The following is a 23,935-nucleotide window of genomic DNA, read 5'->3' as shown; positions in this document are numbered from 1 at the left end:
TCTCGTTATTTTTTTCTCACGCTGCGCCTCCCCTGAAGCTCTCTGGCGCCCCCAGGGGAGGTGCGCCTCACACTTTGAAAACCGCTGCTCTCGGGAGCTGTCTGATAGAGGATGCCTGTTGGAGTTCAATACATTTGGAAATGTTATGTGTTTGTATTATGTAAGATTTTCTCATTTCAGTTGTAAATGTGGGATGTAGGCCATGAAATGCTTTTTAAGGACTCATTTTAAAGTGTGTTGATCCCCTATGAAGTGATGCTGTATTGCACTCCAGTTACCACATGAGGCTCTGAACGTGTCCCTCCATCCTAACCACTGCACACCCAGATGTTATAAAAGTAAAAGTGCATGTGACGACTGAGTCTGGCAGAGTCAGTGACATCCTTTAAAATACTGGTGAGAAATTATCTGTTTAAAACAGCTTTTTATTTTTGTTTTATTAATGCTACCATTTTATTTCCAGTATGTCCTTTCTGCTCTATTATTTTTATTATTTGTTTTATTAATATTATGGTTGGGCTTTTTATGAAGCTCTATCAATGTAAAGCACATATAACTTAGTTTTTAAAAGGGCTGTATATTAAGTTGATATTATATATATGCTGGTTAAATTCAGTCCACAATAGCTCTTCTTTAATATAGGAGTTCACGGTTTGGGCATGAAAGACAAGACAACTCTCTGCCTGTTTTAAACTTCATGTTGAGTATGATAATAATGGGGGTTGTGCGAGGCGCTCGTGAATTGTTAAATGCCGGGTCTGAGTACCCACAACCCAGTAATGGTACTTCATAAAATTTGTGGGAGCAGTCTAGTACTGATTCCCTATCAATATCTTTAAGAATTTGAGGCAGAATTTATTTTCATCCCTCATCATTTAATATCATGTTCATTGTTAAAAAAAGAGTGTTAAGAAATATAGTATGCGCAGTCTTCTTTCTTCTCTCTTCCTTTTATTCAGGGACATGAACAAGCATGGCTATACTGCGTTTATCATGCTTATGACTTCACATACGGGACGTACCATTAAACATGGAGTTACAAAGTAATACACTCCCACTCAACCTTAACTCTGTGCAGCACGAACAGGTTTAACGTTCATGATGAGACAGGTTTCACGACAAGCTTGTTTAAACAGAGATGAACAATGTTCCGCAGTTATTAAACATTAATGGAAGGATTTCAACTCCAACAACTAACGCCACAAGGTAGAGTAGAAGTCACAACGTTTGTCCGGCACTTTTTTTTGCTTTCTTTCCTTTCTGCGTATTCTTTGCACTCATCATGACATGTTCGGTTTTTTTAGGGTTCCGTTTCCAGCCGTCTAGTTTTCAAAATACGTCTGAAACTGTAATGGGAGTTTTAATGTGGAAAATTACAAAAAGGCTACTTTTAGTATTGTGGAGTTTGTGCTGCGTGGAAATGACCTTTTCCTGGGCTGTAAAGCTTTTAACCTATAAATACATGGATTAAAAAAGCATTTTTTTATTTATTGGAGAATTAGTACTTGCTTGAGCCATTTTTAAAGAACAAAATGGCAAACTATCTGTTGTGTCAGCTTCTCAAATGATTTCCTAAATAGTTTTATATCATTGGAAATTGAGCATCTTTAGATTTGGACTGAATTAGCTCAACATTGTTCGTTAAGCAACCACAAATAGATTGTAACATTTCATGATGGCTCAAAGCTGCATGAGAAGTTTTTAATGAGCCTTTCACTTTACTTGTAGCTTCTTTTGTTTTTGTCAATTACTTTATTGTCTGCTTCTGATTCACACATGTATTCATAGTACTTTTTTTTCTTGAGCTGAACATTTGGAGTTGTCATTTAACCGAGCCTCACAAGTAGTGTAGGCTAGTTTTAATTGTTAATTTCTTAGTGTGGGGACCGTTAAAGAAGGAGAGCATTTTGTTTTCTCTTTCCTAAATGTATATGAGACAACAGAGGTGTGTGTAAAGTCTAACCACACTACATTTTTTTTAACCGCTCCTTGATCCTCGGCAGCACCTGATCTAAACACGATGGAGGAAGGTAGGTGCACAGGTATTACAGTACACAGTCTGTTAGTTTGAGTTAAGGTTGGCTACAACAAGTCGAGTTTAAAAGTAGAATCTGACTGAAAAGCGTATTTCCTTCTGTTTTATCATTTAGGAAATTCTTCACTCAACTTACACAATAGCATATTGTCGACTAATCAGTTAGTTTGGTTATTGGGTTGTTTTTACCGGACCACAGATCTGTAAAACTTAATTTTCCTCACAAAGAATCATGCAGAATCACCACATTAAACTTGTATTTATCAGAGACGTGCTGCTCAGTGTCTTAGAAGTAATTCATTCAGAGTAAAAGGTAATTTTCCAGTTTTCAGAATCAGAATCAGAATACCTTTATTAGTCCCACAGAGGGGAAATGTGCAGCGTTACAGCAGGAAAGAGCCACCGACAGCTTAGTGTTGCATATCTTACATGCGTTAAAAAAAGTTCTAAGTTCTAATATAATAAACAAACAACGCAACCATATGCTAAAAAAGTACTAAGTTATAATATAATAAACAATATGCTAAAAAAAGATCAAAACTAAAAAAGTTACTACATTTTCAAAAATACATATCAAAAACAAATCAAATCCTGTAGCAGTTCTTAGGATTTATCAGCCCGGTATATATTACAGTTATTAAAGATAGCATATATATAAAAAATTGTTTTATCGCTAACAACATTGCCTTATCGCTAACAACATTGCCTTTTCTTTCCTCAGAGCTATTTGTGGATAAACATCATTTAGCACTAGTCCAGAGAGTAAAAAACATTGAACCGATTCTGGATGGACTGCTCTCATATAAAGTTATCAATAGAGAACATTATGAGGAAATCCTATCCCTCCATGGCCCTCGGGAGAAGATGAGGGCTCTCCTAAGAGGGCCTTTGAGAGTCTGTGAACCTGGAGGAAAAGAGATATTCTACAAACTGCTGAGAGAACATGAGTCAGATCTCCTCGATGACCTTGCTGATGTGTCTGAGAAATATAAGAAGAATAAGAACGACATGGAGGTGAGTACATATTTAGTTTTGAAAAGGATTGTAATGAAAGTTTTGTTATCATATGGTGGGCCGCTCATATAATCACTGCTTTTGAGATGCAATTGGTGCATGCAATAGAGAATACAATTTTAAACTTATATCAATAAAATATTTTGAATCCGCTGTAAGCCAAACATTTAAAACAACATTAGTTATCTTTCTTAACTCACCTTGATCTGGCAAATGTTTCTGAAATCGGCGAGGACATCCTTCACTGAGAAACAATATTCTGTAACCTGATATTTTCAATCATGATTTCAAATGATTGACAACATTTCAAATCATCCACTGACCCATTGGACCCTGTGTGGAAGAATGGGGTTTCCTTAACCAAACAACTATTTATTTAGATTTGGGACAAACATCCACTTGAGTACAAAAATAAACAGATTTTGAATTTGGTGGAAAAATGCCATGGGATTAAAATGATTAATGATAAAGATATTACATTTGGACCGATTGATTTTTTTTGTGGAGGCATACAGTTCAACCGCAATGCAGTAAATCTAGTTTTGAATATACAATCTAAAAGTGAATCTGAGTGATAGAAATAAGAAGAGACTCAGTCTCTGATCTTGGATGAGAATCACACACATAACCAACATCCTATCCTGCATACACTCTAAGATATCTCCTTTAAACTTTACAGGTAGAAAGCATGATGGCTCAGAAGATACTTCTTGAATCATTGAAGGATTTGAGTTCAGATGAGCTTAACCAATTCAAGTCACTCATTGAATTAGAGGAAAGTTTCCCACTGATCCTAAGGGGTCGACTCAAAGTGGCAAACACAGATGAAACAGTGGATCTGATGGTGAAGACGTTCGGCGGAAAGTGTGTGAATATGACCAAAACGGTTTTAAAGACGATGAACAGGACTGATGTGGTGCAGAGATTGTCAGACATCAGCTCAGGAACCAAAGGTAAGAGAAACAAGACAAAAATATGTATATTCCGATACCAAATGTATCTTAAGCCATTGAACAGTGTTAGAATATATTTAAGTGGATATATAAATCATTATATTCTCACTGTTGCAGAGGTTTGTATTTCACATTGGGATGAAATAAATAAAATGGGCCTTTTTCCTTATTTTTTTTATCCTCAGAGGAACCGCTTCCTTCTCTGATCCAGAGCGTGAGTAAAGTCCCATCAATTTCACACAGTGCAGCTTTGACTCAGTAGATTAAGAAGACTGTTAATAATCTTCATCCTGAACTTCATTTGTGTCCCTGATAGTTTTCTTAAAAGAATAATCTGATCATGCCAACTTAGGTACACAAACGTTCTTAGCCATTAATGTTATCTATAGTAAAGTATTTGTTAAAATACATAAAAAAGACTTGTTCAACAGCCACTCTGTTGTAAAATCAACTGACGAGATGTTAACAAAGAAAATCTGTAATCATTCCAGCTGAGAAATTGCTCTTTTGCCCCATTAACGTCTCCTTTTGATTTTACCAGGTGGAAACAATGGCGTCTGTCATAGAGCTGCTTCTGGAAACACTGAAATATTTGAGTTACCAGGAATTACAGAGGTTCCAGATGGTCTTGAATAAAATTCAGTCTGACAAAGGCTACCCAGACATCTCACCAAGGTGGCTCATGATGAGAGACAGGCAGGACATGGTGTTTTATTTGGTGCGAGATCACGGCCAGCAGTCTGTGGAGATGACCCAACATATTTGTAACAGGATTGGGAGGACTGATCTGGTACAGAGGCTGTCACAAAGCAGCTCAGGACCCAAAAGTAAGACAAATAAAACACAAACGTCTTTAAATCATCAAACCTGTTTATCCTAAGTTAATAAGCTCTGTATTCTTCTTTTTAAGTTATAAATATTGATGAAACGTATATTTATAATGTATTTATATCCTAGTGTACAAAGTATGTTTTATGACTAATCAGAACAATGATTAATATTTTGGGAGAGGGTAAAATGAATTGAGTTGGTTTATCTCCACCTCTTTCCTCTTCAGAGACACACTCAGAGGCACAGCGACCTGCAGTGATCCAGAAAGTAAGTAATGTCACTTCTGTCTGACTTTCTACAACACACCTTTCCTTCAACAGATAATGATATGACCCAAACACATGATTGACGTATCTATGATGATCTGTCTGTCTGTCTGTCTGTCTGTCTGTCTGTCTGTCTGTCTGTCTGTCTGTCTGTCTGTCTGTCAAACCCAACAACAACTAACCAGTTTATACGAGTTAAAGGGAAAACATTAACAGTGATGAGATGCAAATAGACACATTTGTAATTGTCCAAGAGGAATATGCACATGTCTAATGAATGTATTGATTATTTCAGGTAGCAACAATGGCAGCTGTTAAACATCTGCTTTTGGAAACTCTGAATGATTTGAGAAACGAGGATTTAGAGAAATTCAAGCAGTCCCTGGATTTAATTTCATCCAAGAAAAAGCCAAGATATTTTTCATGGATTTTGAGATCCTCAACAGGCCGAGATCAAACAGTGGAACAGATTATGGGGTTCTACGGCCAACAGTGTGTAGAGATAACCATGGAGGTTTTGAGGGACATTAACAGGAATGATCTGAGGCAGAGGTTTACAAAGTTAGAACTCAAAGGTAAGACAAAGAAGAAAGAAAACCCTCACATCACATACATTTTATATTTCAATTAAAAAAAAATCTGTGGTCATTAACAATATGAAGTATAAAAAAAAAGATGGGACAGGAATCTATACAAACATTAAAGAAATAATTAAAATACCATCAAATGCCACCGACACATAGTCTCAACAAGAAACAGAATGTTTTAAGTTGAAGTAGTTTAGTTTAGTTGCTGGGATCTTGTGTGTTAGACATTCACTTTATTTTCTCTCTTCAGAGATGTACTCTGTGGATGAACATCGACCTGCACAGTCCGAGGGAGTGAGTCTGACTTTACACATCACAGCTTTCCTTCAATAGATGCAACTTTTTAACCATATCCATCTTGATTTTTCTTCCACTGATGTTATGATCAGATTAGCAGACTGAAGTCTGAACACTCATATAAAAATGTGCATTTTTCAAGAAAAAAGATAAACATATTTAATAGAACAGATGTTATTAAATGTTAGTGTGTCTTTGACTTGAGAGATCTTGTCAACATTGTAGAAAATCCTCTTGTCTGAAACACTGACTGATAAAATGAAAACAAAGTCATATTTATTTCCTTAGAGAAATAACACCTTTTCTTACACATCCGTAAAAAAATTCAGGCACAAATTGCAGCAGTGAAACCAATCCTTTTGAAAACTCTTAAGGATTTGAGTGATAATGAGCGCTACAGATTTCAGTGGTATCTGGACTTCACATTCTTCCAGAAGAGCATATCCTACTCTTTTCATGGATATCCCAATTGGACAGCAAGTGCATCCCAGCTGGTGGATCAGATGGTGGAGACCTGTGGTCCGCAGTCTGTGGAGGTGACCAGGGAGGTTTTAATGGACCTGAACAGAACTGATCTAGTGGAGAGATTATCAGAGACTATCTTAAGACTCAAAGGTAAGAGAACAGTACACACTCATCCGTGTGTCATGCATGTGTTATACATATATTTTAGAATTCATAGTTATGAGTTTTGTATTTGTTGCAATGCTTTTGTGTTTGATTATTTATTTATTTTTTAAGAATAGTTCACCTCTAAAATGAACAGTTTTTCTGTATTACAATTACTCACCCTGAGTTCTCTTTAATTGTTGAAAACATCTGTTTTATTGCATGCCTCCACTGTGAGTTACAAATAAAAAAATGGAAACGTCTATATGAATGGAAGTAAATGGGGGGCGTGTTTAATAACAGTTCAACTTGATCAAAACAACCTAACCTCTAAAACACTTCTGCATCAACAGTCTCATACTTGCACGTGGAGTACCCGTCTGTGCCTTGAAATGTATAAAACAGGAAGGTTTAGTGAAAATGCATGTTTTAAGGAAGTAGTGAGCTCGTGCCAGGATAAATGAGACTTGGATTCTACTGCAGGAGTTGTGAGAGTTTGTAAATTGATGTTTTATATAGTTTTAGTTATACAGTTAATAAAGTTGTTCTCTTGTTAAACACAGCTCCCTATTAATCAATACTTTTGTCTGTTTTGTTTCTTGAACTATTAAAGGTAACAAGGCAGGAGTCATTTCTATGAAAAGGTCATTTTGTGGGTGTAGTGTTCCTTTAATGGGTGTTAATAATATAATGTCAAACCTCTCACTCTTTGTGATTGATTTGAATGATGCCAGCATGAACCATATTTGAGTGTTATTTTAACAGTTAAATTATTAATATTACGTCTTTTTGTTCAAAAGTAACTCAATCTGACTAAAGTTGTCCATAGTCTGATTTTGAATCCATCGTGTGTCATTTTTTCTCCTCAGAGGAACCGCTTCCTTCACTGATCCAGATCGTGAGTAATGTCCCATCACTCTGACTCCACCCAGTGCAGCTTTGACTCACTAGATTTAGAAGACTGAAGATAATCTCCTTCCTGAACATTATTCATGATACAAACATTTTTTGGTCTCAGATTGTTTTCTTACAGAAATAATCTGACCACGCCAAGTTAGGTACACATACTGTATGTTCGAATCTAAGACATACATGTTATTTATGAATAGTGTTAAAGGTCCCATGTCATGCTTTTCCGGTTATTACCCGTCCCCTTGTGTGTTATGAAGGTTTTTCTGCATGTAAACGGTCTGCAGAGTCAACAATCCTCAAAGTACACCCTGTAGCGAGTAAAACTCTAACACAGAAAAGACCTGTCTATGCTGCCCCAAAACGCTTCGTTGGAGATTTCTCACTTTCCATTGTTTGCTTCCTGGGTACAGTGACGTGTGAACACCCAAATCAACAACAAATGGCCGGATTGGCCCAAATGGAACAATCCGCGGAGCACCTCACACACCAGGATCCCTTGGTTAACTAACAGGGAATCCCATTGACTTGCATAGAGCTCCCTGAACGCTGGTAATAGACGAGTTGGGATCGCGGAGAAATGCTCTCCACCCATTCTCGCAGCATTATAAACCGTTGTCTTACTCAATATCAAGCCACACTTATTGTTTTTACTTCGGCTGTGAGTGTTCATGTGTGCTTTACATTACATTACATTTAGCTTACGCTTTTATCCAAAGTGACTTACAATAAGTGCGTTCGACCAACAAACTACAAACTTGAAGAAAACAGAATCATATAAGTACATCAGGTTTCATAGAGCCAAACATTTCAAGTGCTACTCAACTGGCTTTAGATAAGCCAGTCCTTTATTAGTATATAAGTGCTTTGTTAATAGTTCTATCGCTCGAAGTGGAGTCGAAAGAGATGAGTTTTCAGTCTCCCCCGGAAGATGTGCAAGCTATCTGCTGTCCTGATGTCAATGGGGAGCTAATTCCACCATTTTGGAGCCAGGATAGCAAACCCACGTGTTTTTGCTGATGGGAACTTGGGTCCCCCTCGCGGTGCGGGTGCAGCGAGCTGTTTGGCTGATGCAGAGCGGAGTGCACGTGCTGGGGTGTACGGTTTAACCATGTCCTGGATGTAGGAAGGGCCAGATCCATTCGCAGCATGGTACGCAAGTATCTGCAAGTGTCTTGAAGTGTGCTCAGGATGAGTTTCGCTGTATCGCCGACCCGGAAACCTGTCCGCTCCTCGCAGCAGCAACGAGCCTCCCAACGTCCTGACCATTCAGAGCACAATGGGCTCACAAGGAGGGTGGGGGGGCAGGAGCTCCAACAGCCGTTTAGGACAGAGAGTGAATACCTGGTGAATACACATACTATACAGAGATGCTGTATGAGAAACCAATGTGATTTTGGACAATTGCACAATGTAAATCTATTCTAGTAGACCTCAACAATGGAAATATGATGAGTAGAAATGGCCATGACATGGGACCTTTAATAATTTGCGTTACGTCTGTCTGGAGGGGAAATTATAGCACATTCTTCATGAGTTGTTTTTCTAACATTGATAAAGAGAAATTCACAATACTGATGCAAAAATATAGATAGTGATTCTTACTCTTTTATACCAAAAGAAAAAGATGCAACTAGTTAAACTGCCACTCAGTTGTTAAATCAAGACGCCTGACGTAATTCTTCTACCACAGCCTTTGAAAGAGTTACCCAGGAGGTCAAATTTAAGTCATGGATCAAACACGCCGTTTATACAAAAAGAAAATGGTTTTGTGATGAATTGGATGAACAATATGAAGTGTACTGATGCGTTGTGGTTACATGACTGAAGTTCTCTTACAATATCCAGTCTTGTAAAACACTGAAACTGACAAGATGTAAACAAAAAATAATCTGTAATCATTCCAGCTGAGAAATTGCTCTTTTGCCCCATTAACGTCTCCTTTGATTTTACCAGGTGGAAACAATGGAGTCTGTCATAGAGCTGCTTCTGGAAACACTGAAAGATTTGAGTGACCAGGATTTACAGAGTTTTCAGATGGTCCTGAGTCAAATTCAGTCTGACAATGGCTACCCAGACATCTCACCAAGCTGGCACATGATGAGAGACAGGCAGGACATGGTGTTTTATTTGGTGCAAGATCACAGCCAGTACAGACTGCTGGAGATGACCACTGAGGCTTTTGAGAAGATGAACAGGACTGATCTGGTGCAGAGGCTTTCACAAAGCAGCTCAGGACCCAAAAGTAAGACAAATATGACACAAAGATCTTTAAATCATCAAACCTGTTTATCCTAAGTTAATAAGATAAGAGATAATATTCTACTTTATTGATCCCAATTTGGGAAATGTTTGCATTGTAGCAGTATAAAAAAGACATGGCATTGTACAATCAAAAATCAAAGACTAGAAATAAACAAGAAAGTAGCAAATATACATGTTGAATTAGCAAGGTATTATGTATACATATATACATAAATATATAACCGATGGAATATTTAAATATAGAACAGATTATATCAATGTAAAATGTACAGTGTGGTTTTATTCCAAGAGAAACTAGGAGCAGAGAGTTCTCTGCCAGCCAGAGGTGATTTGTTGTACAGAGTTATTGCAGTGGGCAGTAATGTTTTCCTGTATCGGTCCTTGTGACAGTGGGGCTGCAGCTCTCTGTTGGAGAAGGAGCTCCGTTGACTGTCCAGCTGCAGGTGGAGAGGATGGCTGGTGTTATTTATGATGGACAACAGCCTGTTCAGTGTCCTCCTCTCCACCACAGCTTCAAAGGGGTCCAGCTTGATGCCGACAGACCCAGCTTTTCTGATCAGTTTATTGATCCTGCTTGTGTCACCAGCTGATGCTGCCCCCCCCAGCAGACCGCAGCAAAGAAGAGTGCACTGGCCACAACCAACTGGTAGAAGTTCTCCAGCATCTTGCTGGACACGTGGAAGGATATCAACATCCTCAGAAAATAGAGTCTGCCCATCTCCTTCTTATAAACCACGTCAGTGTTGATCCTCCAGTTCATTCCATTGTCTAAGTGCACTCCCAGATACTTGTAGTCCTCCACAACAGCCACATCCTCTCCCAGAATGCACAGGGGCTGAGGAGAAGTGAAGTCCTCTTCCTCATGAAATCAACGACCATCTCTCTGGTTTTGGCCACATTCTGTCAGGGATGAGCGAAGCAGGCAGGACCCAAATGCAGATTTCAACAGAAATACCTTTATTTCAAGGCTAAAAATAGGAACAAACAGAACTCTTCCCCGTGACACAGTCAAGAAACACAAGGAACCAACAATGACAGACAGAAAAAACAGGTTAAATACCCACAAGACTAATCAATGAAACAAGAGACAGGTGAGGAGGGAGGAGAAAACACAGGGGCGGGCCAGGGGCAAGGCAGAGTTCCAAAAGGGGTGAAGGCCACAGCGGGCGAACTCAGGGGGCCGGGCGTGAGGGCGAAGGCAGCGGCTGGAAGAGTCAGGGGGCCAGGCCCGAGGGCGAGGACCGCGGCCGGGAAAGTCAGGGGGCCGGGCTTGAGGGCGAAGACCGCGACACTCAGGGGGCCGGGCTCAAGGACGGGCAGGAGCAGGTGAAACCCCTGGCGGGTCAGACGTAGACGAGACCCTGGACGGAACCTGGGCTGGTGTCAGTGGGACCCACGACGGAGCAAGGGCTGGTGTCGATGGGACCCGAAACAGGACAGGACACGGTGCTGGCAGGAAACCCGGCGGAACAGGCATCAACGGAACCCTCAACGGAACAGGACATGGAGTTGGCAGGACACCCGGCAGAAGGGTCATTGGCGGGACCCCCAACGGGACAGGACATGGAGTTGGCAGGACCCCCGGCAAAAGAGTAGTCGGTGGGGCCTCCAACGGCACAGGACACAGGGTTGGCAGGACCCCCGGCAGAAGAGCAGTCGGCGGGACCCCCAACGGGACAGGGCATAGGGTTGGCAGGACCCCTGGCAGAAGAGCAGTCGGCGGGACCCCCAACGGGACAGGGCATAGGGTTGGCAGGACCCCCGGCAGAAGAGCAGTCGGCGGGACCCCCAACGGGACAGGGCATAGGGTTGGCAGAACACCCCCGGCAGAAGAGCAGTCGGCGGGACACCCAACGGGACAGGACATGGAGTTGGCAGGACCCCCAGCGGAACCTCCAATGGCACAGGACATAGGGTTGGCAGGACCACCGGCAGAAGAGCCGTCGGCGGGACCCCCAACGGGACAGGACATAGTGTTGGCAGGACCCCCGAAAGGAGAGTAGTCAGCGGGACCTCCAACGGCACAGGACATAGGGTTGGCAGGACCATCGGCAGAAGAGTCGGCGGCGGGACCCCCAGCGGGACAGGAGATAGAGTTGGCAGGACCCCCAGCGGAACCTCCAACGGCACAGGACATAGGGTTGGCAGGACCCCCGGCAGAAGAGTAGTCGGCGGGGCCTCCAACGGCACAGGACACAGGGTTGGCAGGAACCTCGGCAGAAGAGCAGTCGGCGGGACCCCCAACGGGACAGGACATGGAGTTGGCAGGACCCCCAGCGGAACCTCCAACAGCACTTGAGTAGGGACTTGAGAAGGGACTGGAGAGGGGACTTGAGATGGAACTCTAGAGGGGACTCGAGAGGAGACTCAAGAGGGAACTCGAGAGGTGACTCGAAAAGAGACTTGAGAGGGAACTCCAGAGGTGACTTGAGAGGGGACTCGAGAGGTGACTTGAGAGGGGACTCGAGAGGTCAAATCAAATCAAGTTTTATTTATATAGCACATTTATAAACGATTTTTGGTCGAGCCAAAGTGCTGTACATATAATAAAAATAGCCTACAGTAGAGACACTTTACAGCAAATACAACAGCACAGATTGTTCAGAATATCAGTGTGAGAAAAACGACACCCTCTGTCCTTAGACCCTCACATCGTACAAGGAAAAACTTCCAGAGAAAACCCACAGTTTTAAAGGGAAAAAAATGGGAGAAACCTCAGGGAGAGCAACAGAGGAGGAATCCCTCTCCCAGGACGGACAGACGTGCAATAGATGCCGTGTGTAAATCGAAGAGATAATACATTTTACAGCATATAGACCGAATGTTAGGAAATGCATGTGTCTGTAATAAGAAGATGAATCCACAAGGATGCCAGCTACAATCCTGTGGAAACCATCAGGGAAGCAGCATGACGAGACCCAAGGCAGGACCGCAGAGACAGGTTCAGCCATGACCCGAAGTCCACGACTTAATCCAGAACTCAGGATAGAGGATCCAAGACACAGGACTACAGCAAGAGGATCAGCATCGACTCCGGATCCCGGCGTAGATATAGATACAAAACAAGAAAAAAGATTTGGCTGGGTTAATCGGAACAAGAGAATACACAGACAGAGAGGGAAAAGGTAATTGGATACAAATTATTCTTGATAACCCTCTAGAAAGATTTCATGAACTTCCCCACTCAATCTATCAAGACCCGAGCAGTTCTATTAGATATAGGATAAGAAACAGAGATAGGGAGCACAACAACCTATTCCTCCGTCAGATGCACTCCCCCGCTTATCTAAGCGACTCTGTACCCCGTTACCCTCTACAAGGCCATAGACCAGCAGAGGGAAAATGGGGAGCGGGTAAGGGTTTTTAAGAATAAACCGCAAGGGTCTAAAGGGAAAAAAGTTGAAATATAAGGTACTCTATTTTAAGTCATCCTATCTACTATTCATATATTCGAATAATGTATAAACTATTTTAAAAATACTTTATGAAATCCTATGTTATGTTATAAATAGTAAAATAAAGAACTAAATGAATACATAAATAAATAAATAAATAAATGAATAAATAAATAACTAAACAAAAGCCAGAGAGAAAAAGTGAGTTTTAAGTGTTGATTTAAAACCCCCCAGGGTCTGGGCCGACCCCACATGGAGGGGCAAAGTATTCCAGAGCCTAGGGCCAGCCGCTGCGAAAGCTCGATGCCCTCGGGTTTTAAGCCTGGTCTTAGGCACTACCAACAGCAGCTGATTAGCTGACCTTAAGGCTCTGCTCAAGGTGACTTGAAAGGAGACTTGAGAGGGAACTTGAGAGGGGGACTCAAGAGGGAGCTGGAGGGTTGACTTGAGAGGGGACTCGAGAGGGGACTCGATAGGTGACTTGAGAGGGAACTCGAGAGGTGACTTGAGAGTGGACTCGAGAGGTGACTCGAAAGGGGGCTTGAGAGGGAATTCGAGAGGGAACTCGAGAGGTGACTTGAGAGGGGATTCGAGAGATGACTTCAGAGGGGACTCGAGATGAGACTTGAGAGGGGACTCGAGAGGGAACTTGAGAGGGGACTCGAGAGAGGGAGCTGGAGGGTTGACTTGAGAGGGGACTCGAGAGGGAACTCGAGAGGAGACTTGAGAGGGAACTCGATAGGTGACTTGAGAGGGAATTCGAGAGGTGACTTGAGAGGGAACTCGAGAGGTGACTAGAAAGGAGGCTTGAGAGGGAACTCGAGAGGTGACTTGAGAGTGGACTCGAGAGGTGACTCGAGAGGAGACTTGACGGGGAACTCGAGAGGTGACTCGAGAGGGGACTCGAGAGAAGACTCGAGAGGTGACTCGAGAGAAGACTCGAGAGGTGACTTGAAAGGAGACTCGAAAGGGAACTTGAGAGGGGACTCGAGAGGGAGCTGGAGATGTGTCTTGAGAGGTGACTGGAGAGAGGACTTGAGAGGGGACTCGAGAGGGGACTTGAGAAGGAACTTGAGAGGAGACTTGAGACTGTCGGTTCGCCGACAGAACACGGGGAGCTGGCGTCGGCCGGTACGCCGAGGACATGGGGAGCTGGCGTCGGCCGGAGAGCCAACAGGAGACGAGGGGCTGGAGTCGAAACCATGGCTGCTGGGGCCGGTTCTGGAGCCAGAACCATGGCCGTTGGGCACGGAACAGAAGCCTGGACCCTGGCTGTGTGAGCCAGGTAATGGAGCACGGAAGCATGGCTGTGTGGGCCGGTTCTGGAGCCTGAACCATGGCTGCTGGGGCCAGAACTGGGGCCGGAACCATGGATGCTGGGACCAGAACTGGGGCCGGAACCATTGCTGTTGGGGCCAGAACTGGGGCCGGAAACATGGCTGCTGGGGCCAGGACTGAGGCTGGAACCATGGCTGCTGAGGCCGGAACCATGGCTGCTGGGGCCAGAACTGGGGCTGGAACCATGGCTGCTGGGGCCTGTACTGGAGCCCAAAGCATGGCTTCTGGGGCTAGGGCTGCTAGCCTGGACCTGCGACTCCTTCTCTTAGGAGCCTTTTGGAGGCTCCGTGGACCTCCAAAAGCCAGACGAGTACCCGAGAACGGCTCCTGGATCGGAGCAGGAAATGGGGAAGAAGCAGGGGTTGACTCCAGACGGAACACATCGAGAGGTATGGTGTCAGAATGGGAATTGAGAGGTAGGGGGCTAGCATGCCTGGAGCTAGCAGGCCGGGAATCACATGTCTGGAGGAAGTCCATAATCCAGCCAGGCAAGAACTTCAACAACCATGGTTTCTCTGTTGCCAACCGGTGCGCCTCTACCAGAGCTGCCTTCTTCTGCCGAACACTGGACACTCCCTTCCACCAATCATAGCAGCAAGCCAAATAAAAGGTAAAATGTTGTAATTCCACCTCAAACAGATCATCTGCTGGGTCCATTTCTTGGTTGGTTCCTTCTGTCAGGGATGAGCGAAGCAGGCAGGACCCAAACGCAAATTTCAACAGAAATACCTTTATTTCAAGGCTAAAAATAGGAACAAAAAGAACTCTTCCCCGTGACACAGTCAAGAAACACAAGGAACCAACAATGACAGACAGAAAAAACAGAACTTAAATACACACAAGACTAATCAAGGAAACAAGAGACAGGTGAGGAGGGAGGAGAAAACACAGGGGCACAAGGTGAACACAATCGGGTAATCAGACAGGAGGAAACACAGACAGAAAGCAACAGGCAAGACAGGGGTTGAACACTTATCAAAATAAAACAGGAAACCAAAGACAGAAAAAGACAAAACAAAACAGACAGATCGTGACATTTTCAGAAGCAGATGATTTCTTCCAGTCCACTCTAAAAAAAAAAAAATCACCCACCAGCGCTCTGTACTCCTCCTCCCGTCCATCCCTTATACACCCTTCCGCTGCAGAGTCGTCCGAAAACTTGGAGTTGTCATAACTCAGAGTTGTATTTAAAGTCAGAGGTGTACAAGGTGAACAGGATAGGAGACAGCACAGTCCCCTGTGGGGCTACTACCAACCACCACATCAGACAGCACACTGCCCAGTCGGACGTACTGTGGTCTGTTTGTGAGGTAGTTGGTAATCCAGGAGATGGTGGACGAGTTTACCCTCATAGCCTGCAGCTTGTCACTCAGTAGTCGAGGCTGGATCGTGTTGAAAGCGCTGGAGAAATAAAAAAAGGTGATTCTCACAGTGCAACCCGATCCATCCAGGTATGAGTGAGCATGCTGCAGCAGGTAAATAATGGCATCGTCCACCCCCAGGTGAGGCTGGTAGGCAAATTGCAGAGCGTCTAGAAATGATCTCACCTGCGATCTGAGATGGGCCAATACCAGTCTCTCCAGCACCTTCATCACATGGGATGTGAGAGCTACTGTATACTTCTTTTTAAGTTAAAAATAAAGATGCAACGTATATTTATATCCTAATGTTTAAAATATTTTTTATGACTAATCAGAACAATTATTAATATCTTGGGAGAGGGTAAAATTAATTGAGTTGGTTTATCTCCACCTCTTTTCTCTTCAGAGAAACACTCCGAGGCACAGCGACCTGCAGTGATCCAGAAAGTAAGTAATGTCACATCTGTCTGACTTTCTACAACACACCTTTCCTTCAACAGGTAATGATATGACCCAAACACATAATTGACTTATCTATGATGATCTGTGTTACGTCCCCACTAAGGTCTAGGGGACCTGGAGACAATAACATACAACCAATACAAATTAGGGAGTCAGTGTAACAGTTGACAAAAGGTTTATTTTTTGTAAACCCAGAATCGAACAGACATATACTTGAAACACTCGGTTGGTGAGGAGGAGGAGGAGTCAAAGGATTGTGCCAAACAAAAGAAACAAGCATAACAAAACCAGGCCTATCTCTACATCTATCCTTTGAAACCAAAACTCAAACAAAAAAACACTCACTAACTAAACTACAAAGAATTTGACAAAACAATATACAGGGGTGGCAACAATCCGCTAACCTAGTGTGTCTGAACATTAGTTAGCTAGGTGGTGAGAAATGTACAGGGTACACCAGACTTACCTAGCTCCTCCACCTCTCAACACACACTTTTTCACAAAGGTCAGACAATTCAAAGATCATGAGTTGCTAAACACTGCAGGCTCCTTCATCAGCAACAGGCCCAGAGTGAGAGAGAGAAGACTTCCTGGGTGCCTCCTTTATGGTCGGCCCTGGCTGCTGATAGGCCAGCTGAGGGTGAGGGGATCCAATCAGCCATCAGATTCAGGTGCACAGGTAGATTCCGATCAGCTGCTGATTAGCTGTACAGAAGACAGGGAGAAGAGAGAAACAAAGGAGGGAAAGAAAACCACACAAGTACAGCCTGCCTGGCACGTAACACCCCCACACATATAAATCCAAACAGTATGTTTGGACCCGACAATATACATTTTCTATTTACATAGCACGAGATAATGCATCGGCAAGAACATTATTGGCCCCCTTTAGTAGACAGAGCAGAACCAGGTACAGGCAATAGAACCAACACCTTGTCACCTGGCTGAAACAAGCGTTTTAGCGCTTTCTGGTCGTAGCGTTTCTTCATTTTCCCCTGGGTAGAGGTCAGAGCTTCCCTAGCCAAGGAGCAACCCAATGTAGACGATCCTTAAGTTTGGCGACATACTCTGGGATAATGCAAACTTTTTTCATTGGCATGATCAAATGCTCTTTAAGAACTTTTAAAGGACCTCTGACTTCATGTCCAAACACTAGCTCAGCAGGACTAAAACCTAGAGACTCCTGAACAGCTTCACGGGCGGCAAATAACACTAAAGGAACACCGTCATCCCAATCTTTATGAGACTCATGGCAATGTTTTCTTAACATGCAATTCATAGTCTGGTGAAACCTCTCTAATGCCCCCTGACTTTCAGGATGATATGGGCTGGATGTCACATGCTTGATACCTAAGGTGTCAAGTACCCGGGCAAACACTTTAGACATGAAGTTAGTACCTTGGTCTGTTTGAACTACCTTTGGTAGACCAAACGTGGAGAAAAACTTCAGAAGTGCCTTGGTGATGACCGGGGCAGTGATTTTCCGTAGTGGGATGGCTTCTGGGAACCTAGTGGAGGCACACATGACAGTTAAGAGAAACTGGTTTCCAGTTTTAGTTTTTGGCAAGGGTCCCACACAATCCACAATCAGCCTTTCAAATGGCTCTCCCATTACTGGAATGGGAATGAGAGGAGCAGGGTGAATCACCTGATTTGGTTTACCAGCAACTTGGCACACATGACATGTTTGACAATAAAGAACTACGTCAGACTTAAGTCCTGGCCAAAAGAAGTGTTTTAAAACTCTTTCATACGTTTTTGTTACCCCCATGTGACCTGACCACGGATGATCATGAGCCAAGGACATCACCTGAGAACGATAGGCTGTTGGCACGACAACCTGATAAATTGCAAAGGAGTCTGACTCCTCACAGGCATCACTAATCCAGCGACGCATCAATAGTCCATCTTCCATAATGTAGGCCATCTTCTTTGACTTGGCCTCTTCCTGACTGATAACAGAAGAGAGACATTTAGAAAGTGTTTCATCACTTAACTGGGCTGCCATGAATTCTTCCCGAGTGGCAGGCAGTTGTACAAGCTCTGAGCTGTTACTGGGTGATCCAGCATCAGCAGACCGGGCCTCCTCTGGCAGTCGGTCCGTCGCAGTCATGTCTTCAAGAAACTGCCCTGTAGCAAGAAAAGAATCAGACAAGTCTTCTCCATATTTCTTTGACTGGGCCCTTGTAACAACACAAGCAGGAAAGATTTCGGGAGGTACTTCAGCTGATTTATCTGCATCTAAACTTAGATCAGGAGAATCAATGACCTCAGGTACTGGCTTGACTTTGCCTCCAGCCAAGTCATTACTGAGGATGAAATCAACACCTTTGATGGGCAAGGCAGGGAGGACAGCTACTTTAAAGAATCCTTTGACAAGGGACGAGTGAATATAAACATTGTGCAAAGGAGACGCAACTAGTGTCATGCCTACCCCTTGAACAACAGCACTTGATCCACATGATGACCTGGAGGTTAAAGGTAAGATGCCTTCTCTAATAATAGACTGAGAACCTTTCGGTGTCCCTAAGTACCTGTACTGGCAGCTGGTCTTTAGGATCCCCAGTTAAAGAAACAAAGCCCTTTGAAATAAAGGGTTTGAAGCATGGATCAGGTACATCATCTTCCTGGGACATTTCTATGTCTGATAGGGAAACTCCTTTAATGAGTCCCATGCCTTTTGGCGTTTGAAAGCGTTGCGAAAATTGTTGTTTACGCTTTAAGAAATGACACCCTGAAATAAGGTGTCCTATTTTATGGCAGTAGTTACACTCACGGGGCCCCCGTGGAGGTGATGGTGGTCCTCTAGACCTTTCAAAAGTTGTTGGGCCAAGATCAGTCCTTCCGGTTTGCGACTCTGTAGCTTTATCTGGGCGCAAGGGTGAAGAAAACACAGTCTTGTGAGTGAGCATAAATGCATCCGATAAAACAGCTGCCTTAGCCAGTGAAGTGACCTTCTCTTCATTTAAGAATATCACCATCCTTTCAGGCAAAGAATTCTTAAAATCTTCCAAGAGAAGTAACTGATGAAGACTCTCAAAATGATCCTTCACTTCATTAGCCGCACACCATTTATCAAAGAGAATACCCTTCTCTCGCGCAAACTCAACAAATGTCTGAGTAGCAGACTTTTTATGGTGTCTGAACTTTTGTCTGTAGGCCTCCGGCACAAGCTCATAAGCACGCAAGATCGACTCTTTAAGCACTTCGTACTGCAAGCTTTCTTCCAAAGAAAGTGAAGATACCACTTCCTGAGCTTTACCTACTAATTTGCACTGTAGTAGGATTGGCCACATGTCTTTAGGCCAGACTAGTGCGGTAGCAATCCTCTCAAAAGCACAAAAATATGAGTCAACTTCTGATTCTCTAAAAGTTGGCACCAAAGCAATATTTTTACTCACATCAAAACTTTTTGTAGGAGAGACTGTATGCGAAGGTATTGACCTCTCAAATGTCTGCTCTGAAGATATTCTCAGGGCATCAACTTCAAGCCGCTTTAACGTGATTTCTTTCTCAGCTTCTATCTCTAACTTGCGAATCTTCAGTTTGTAATCATATTCCGCTCTACGCACCATTTCCTTTTCCTGGGCCTCCAGCTAAAGACGGGCAAGACGAACCTTCAGTTTGGCATCACTACTTGCACCAACGCTACCCAGAGAGAAAGCCTCAAACCTAGGAAGCGTTGCAGGAGGAGCCTCAGGATTTACCTTGTCAATTCTAGGTGTAGCTAATACAGCCAGACTCTTCTGTTCTATAAAGGAAGCACCAACAACACGTTCCCTATCATCGACATCAATAGATACATCAGCCCTAGGCTGAGTTGACATGCTTGGGATTACAAAAATCTTTAACCCCTCTAGTTTTTGCATGATTTTCACTCTTATCTCTTTTTTTACTTTATACTTGTCTACTGAAATGTTAAAGTGAGCTGCAATACATAACATGTCATCTTTGCGACAGGAATACAACTTATCAACACTTGGACTTTCAATAAAGTCCTGTAAGTCAAAACCCATTTTTCAGCCGATGTACAACACCTACAATGACTTCTCAATTATTGATTGTTTTTAGCTCAGGAAAATAGATATCCCGGACGAGTCCACATTTGTTACGTCCCCACTAAGGTCTAGGGGACCTGGAGACAATAATATACAACCAATACAAATTAGGGAGTCAGTGTAACAGTTGACAAAAGGTTTATTTTTTGTAAACCCAGAATCGAACAGACATATACTTGAAACACTCGGTTGGTGAGGAGGAGGAGTCAAAGGATTGTGCCAAACAAAAGAAACAAGCATAACAAAACCAGGCCTATCTCTACATCTATCCTTTGAAACCAAAACTCAAAACAAAAAAACACTCACTAACTAAACTACAAAGAATTTGACAAAACAATATACAGGGGTGGCAACAATCCGCTAACCTAGTGTGTCTGAACATTAGTTAGCTAGGTGGTGAGAAATGTACAGGGTACCCCAGACTTACCTAACTCCTCCACCTCTCAACACACACTTTTTCACAAAGTTCAGACAATTCAAAGATCATGAGTTGCTAAACACTGCAGGCTCCTTCATCAGCAACAGGCCCAGAGTGAGAGAGAGAAGACTTCCTGGGTGCCTCCTTTATGGTCGGCCCTGGCTGCTGATAGGCCAGCTGAGGGTGAGGGGATCCAATCAGCCATCAGATTCAGGTGCACATGTAGATTCCGATCAGCTGCTGATTAGCTGTACAGAAGACAGGGAGAAGAGAGAAACACAGGAGGGAAAGAAAACCACACAAGTACAGCCTGCCTGGCACGTAACAATCTGTCTGTCGGTCTGTCTGTCGGTCTGTCTGTCTGTCTGTCTGTCTCTCTGTCTCTCTCTCTGTCTGCCTGTCTGTCTGTCTGTCCGTCTGTCCGTCTGTCCGTCTGTCCATCTGTCCGTCTGTCTCTCTGTCTCTCTGTCTGTCTGTCTGTCTGTCTGTCTGTCTGTCTGTCTGTCTGTCTCTCTGTCTCTCTGTCTGTCTGTCTGTCTGTCTGTCTGTCTGTCTGTCTGTCTGTCAAACCCAACAACAACTAACCAGATAGAGTCAAAGGGAAAACACAAACAAGGATGAGATGCAAATAGACACATTTGTAATTGTCCAAGAGGAACATACACATGTCTAATGAATGTATTGATTATTTCAGGTAGCAACAATGGCAGCTGTTAAACATCTGCTTTTGGAAACTCTGAATGATTTGAGAAACGAGGATCTTGAGAAATTCAAGCAGACCCTGGATTTAATTGTCTCCAAGAAGAAGCCAAGATATTTTCCATTGATTTGGAGTCCCTCAGCAGGCAGAGCTCAAACAGTGGAACAGATGATGGAGATCTTCGGCCAACAGTGTGTAGAGATAACCATGGAGGTTTTGAAGCACATTAACAGGACTGATCTGAGGCAGAGGTTTACAAACTTAGAACTCAAAGGTAAGACAAAGAAAAAAGAAAACTCACATTGCATACATTTTATATTTCAGAATAAATCTGTATTCATCAACAATATGAATTATAAAAAAACCCACAAAGACAGGAATCTATACAAACATTAGTCGCACCGACACATAGTCTCAACAAGAAACAGAATGTTTTAAGTTTAAGTAGTTTAGTTTAGTTTCTGGGATCTTGTGTGTTAGACATTCACTTTATTTTCTCTCTTCAGAGATGTACTCTGTGGATGAACATCGACCTGCACAGTCCGAGGGAGTGAGTCTGACTTTACACATCACAGCTTTCCTTCAATAGATGCAAGTTGCTAACCATATCCATCTTGAACGTAACAATGATGATGCAAACCAAATCGTTTTTAAGGTTGATCTCTTCTGTCAAAATGATTTTTCTTCCACTGATGTTCTGATCAGATTAGCAGACTGAAGTCTGAACAGTAATATCAAAGTTTGCATTTGTGAAGAAAAAAGCTAAACATATTTAATAGAACAGATGTTAGTGAGTCTTTGACTTGAGAGATCTTGTAAACATTTTATAAAATCCTCTTGACTGACGAAATGAATACAAAGTAATATTAATTTCCATAGAGAAATAACACCTTTTCTTGCACATCTGTAACAATTTTCAGGCACAAATTGCAGCAGAGAAAGAGATCCTTTTGAAAACTCTGAAGGATTTGAGTGATGATGAGCTCGACAGATTTCAGTGGTTGCTGCAGTTCACTTACTTCCAGAAGAGCATATCCTACTTCTGTTATGGATATCCCAATTGGACAGAAAGTGCTCTCCGTCTAGTGGATCAGATGGTGGAGACCTGTGGTCCGCAGTCTGTGGAGGTGACCAGGGAGGTTTTAATGGACCTGAACAGAACTGATCTAGTGGAGAGATTATCAGAGACTATCTTAAGAATCAAAGGTAAGAGAAAGAAAACTAAAACTGCTACATCACACAGAAGAGTTCATAGTCATGAGTTTTTGTATTTGTTGTAATGCTTTTGTATTGGAGTTTTTTTAGATTTTAAGGAATAGTTCACCTACAAAATGACCAGTTGTTCTGTTTTACAATTACTCACCCTGATTTATCTTTAATTCTTGCATGCCTCTACTGTGAGTTACAAATAAAAAAATGGAAACGTCTATATGAATGGAAGTAAATGGGGGGCGTGTTTAATAACAGTTCAACTTGATCAAAACAACCTCACCTCTAAAACACTTCTGCATCAACAGTCTCATACTTGCACGTGGAGTACCCGTCTGTGCTTTGAAATGTATAAAACAGGAAGGTTTAGTGAAAATGCATGTTTTAAGGAAGTAGTGAGCTCGTGCCAGGATAAATGAAACTTGGATTCTACTGCAGGAGTTGTGAGAGTTTGTAAATAGATGTTTTATATAGTTTTAGTTATACAGTTAATAAAGTTGTTCTGTTGTTAAACACAGCTCCCTATTAATCAATACTTTTGTCTGTTTTGTTTCTTGAAGAATTAAAGGTAACAAGGCAGGAGTCATTTCTATCAAAAGGTCATTTTGTGGGTGTAGTGTTCCTTTAATGGGTGTTAATAATATAATGTCAAACCTCTCACTCTTTGTGATTGATTTGAATGATGCCATCATGAAACATATTTGAGTGTTATTTTAACAGTTAAATTATTCACATTACGTATTTTTGTTCAAAAGTAACTCAATCTGACTAAAGTTGTCCATAGTCTGATTTTGAATCCGTCGTTTGTCATTTTTTCTCCTCAGAGGAACCGCTTCCTTCACTGATCCAGAGAGTGAGTAATGTCCCATCACTCTGACTCCACCCAGTGCAGCTTTGACTCAGTAGATTTAGAAGACTGAAGATAATCTTCACCCTGAACATTATTCATGACACAAACATCTTTTGGTTTCTGATTGTTTTCTTACAGAAATAATCTGATCAGGCCAAGTTAGGTACACATACTGTAGGTTCTAGGCATCAATGTTATTTATGAATAGTGTTAATAATTTGTGTTACGTCTGTCTGGAGGGGAAATTATATCACATTCTTCATGAGTTGTTTTTCTAATATTCATAAAGAGAAATTCACAATACTGAGGCAAAAATAAAGATAGTTATTCTCACTCTTTTATACCAAAAGAAAAATATGCAACTGGTTAAACTGCCAC

General features: G+C 42.4%; 3 protein-coding genes across 4 annotated transcripts in view; all 3 read left to right on the top strand.

The window, feature by feature from the left end:
- The window catches only part of LOC307013173 (uncharacterized protein), a 158,340-nt gene that overhangs the window by 57,619 nt on the left and 76,786 nt on the right, over nucleotides 1-23,935 (top strand). The window lies entirely within an intron of this gene.
- On the top strand, nucleotides 1,981-4,996 carry pycard (PYD and CARD domain containing; the record flags this gene model as incomplete). The annotated part of the gene is made up of 6 exons (XM_079640831.1): nucleotides 1,981-2,042; nucleotides 2,757-3,049; nucleotides 3,729-4,002; nucleotides 4,188-4,216; nucleotides 4,544-4,829; nucleotides 4,989-4,996. Exons 1-6 carry the CDS (start codon nucleotides 2,021-2,023, stop codon nucleotides 4,994-4,996), a joined length of 912 nt encoding a protein of 303 aa, XP_079496957.1. The 5' UTR covers nucleotides 1,981-2,020.
- LOC307013172 (uncharacterized protein) overlaps nucleotides 21,487-23,935 on the top strand; it is a 157,779-nt gene continuing 155,330 nt past the window's right edge. The window contains exons 1-4 of the mRNA XM_079640438.1: nucleotides 21,487-21,772; nucleotides 22,005-22,048; nucleotides 22,419-22,704; nucleotides 23,532-23,560. Coding sequence (XP_079496564.1) covers nucleotides 21,502-21,772; nucleotides 22,005-22,048; nucleotides 22,419-22,704; nucleotides 23,532-23,560 — 630 coding nt within the window. The 5' untranslated portion in view covers nucleotides 21,487-21,501. The remainder of the gene's footprint in view (nucleotides 21,773-22,004; nucleotides 22,049-22,418; nucleotides 22,705-23,531; nucleotides 23,561-23,935) is intronic.

Source organism: Notothenia rossii, assembly GCF_949606895.1.
Source record: "Notothenia rossii genome assembly, chromosome: 7".
NCBI lineage: Eukaryota > Metazoa > Chordata > Actinopteri > Perciformes > Nototheniidae > Notothenia > Notothenia rossii.
This window is presented reverse-complemented; position numbering and strand designations above follow the sequence as displayed.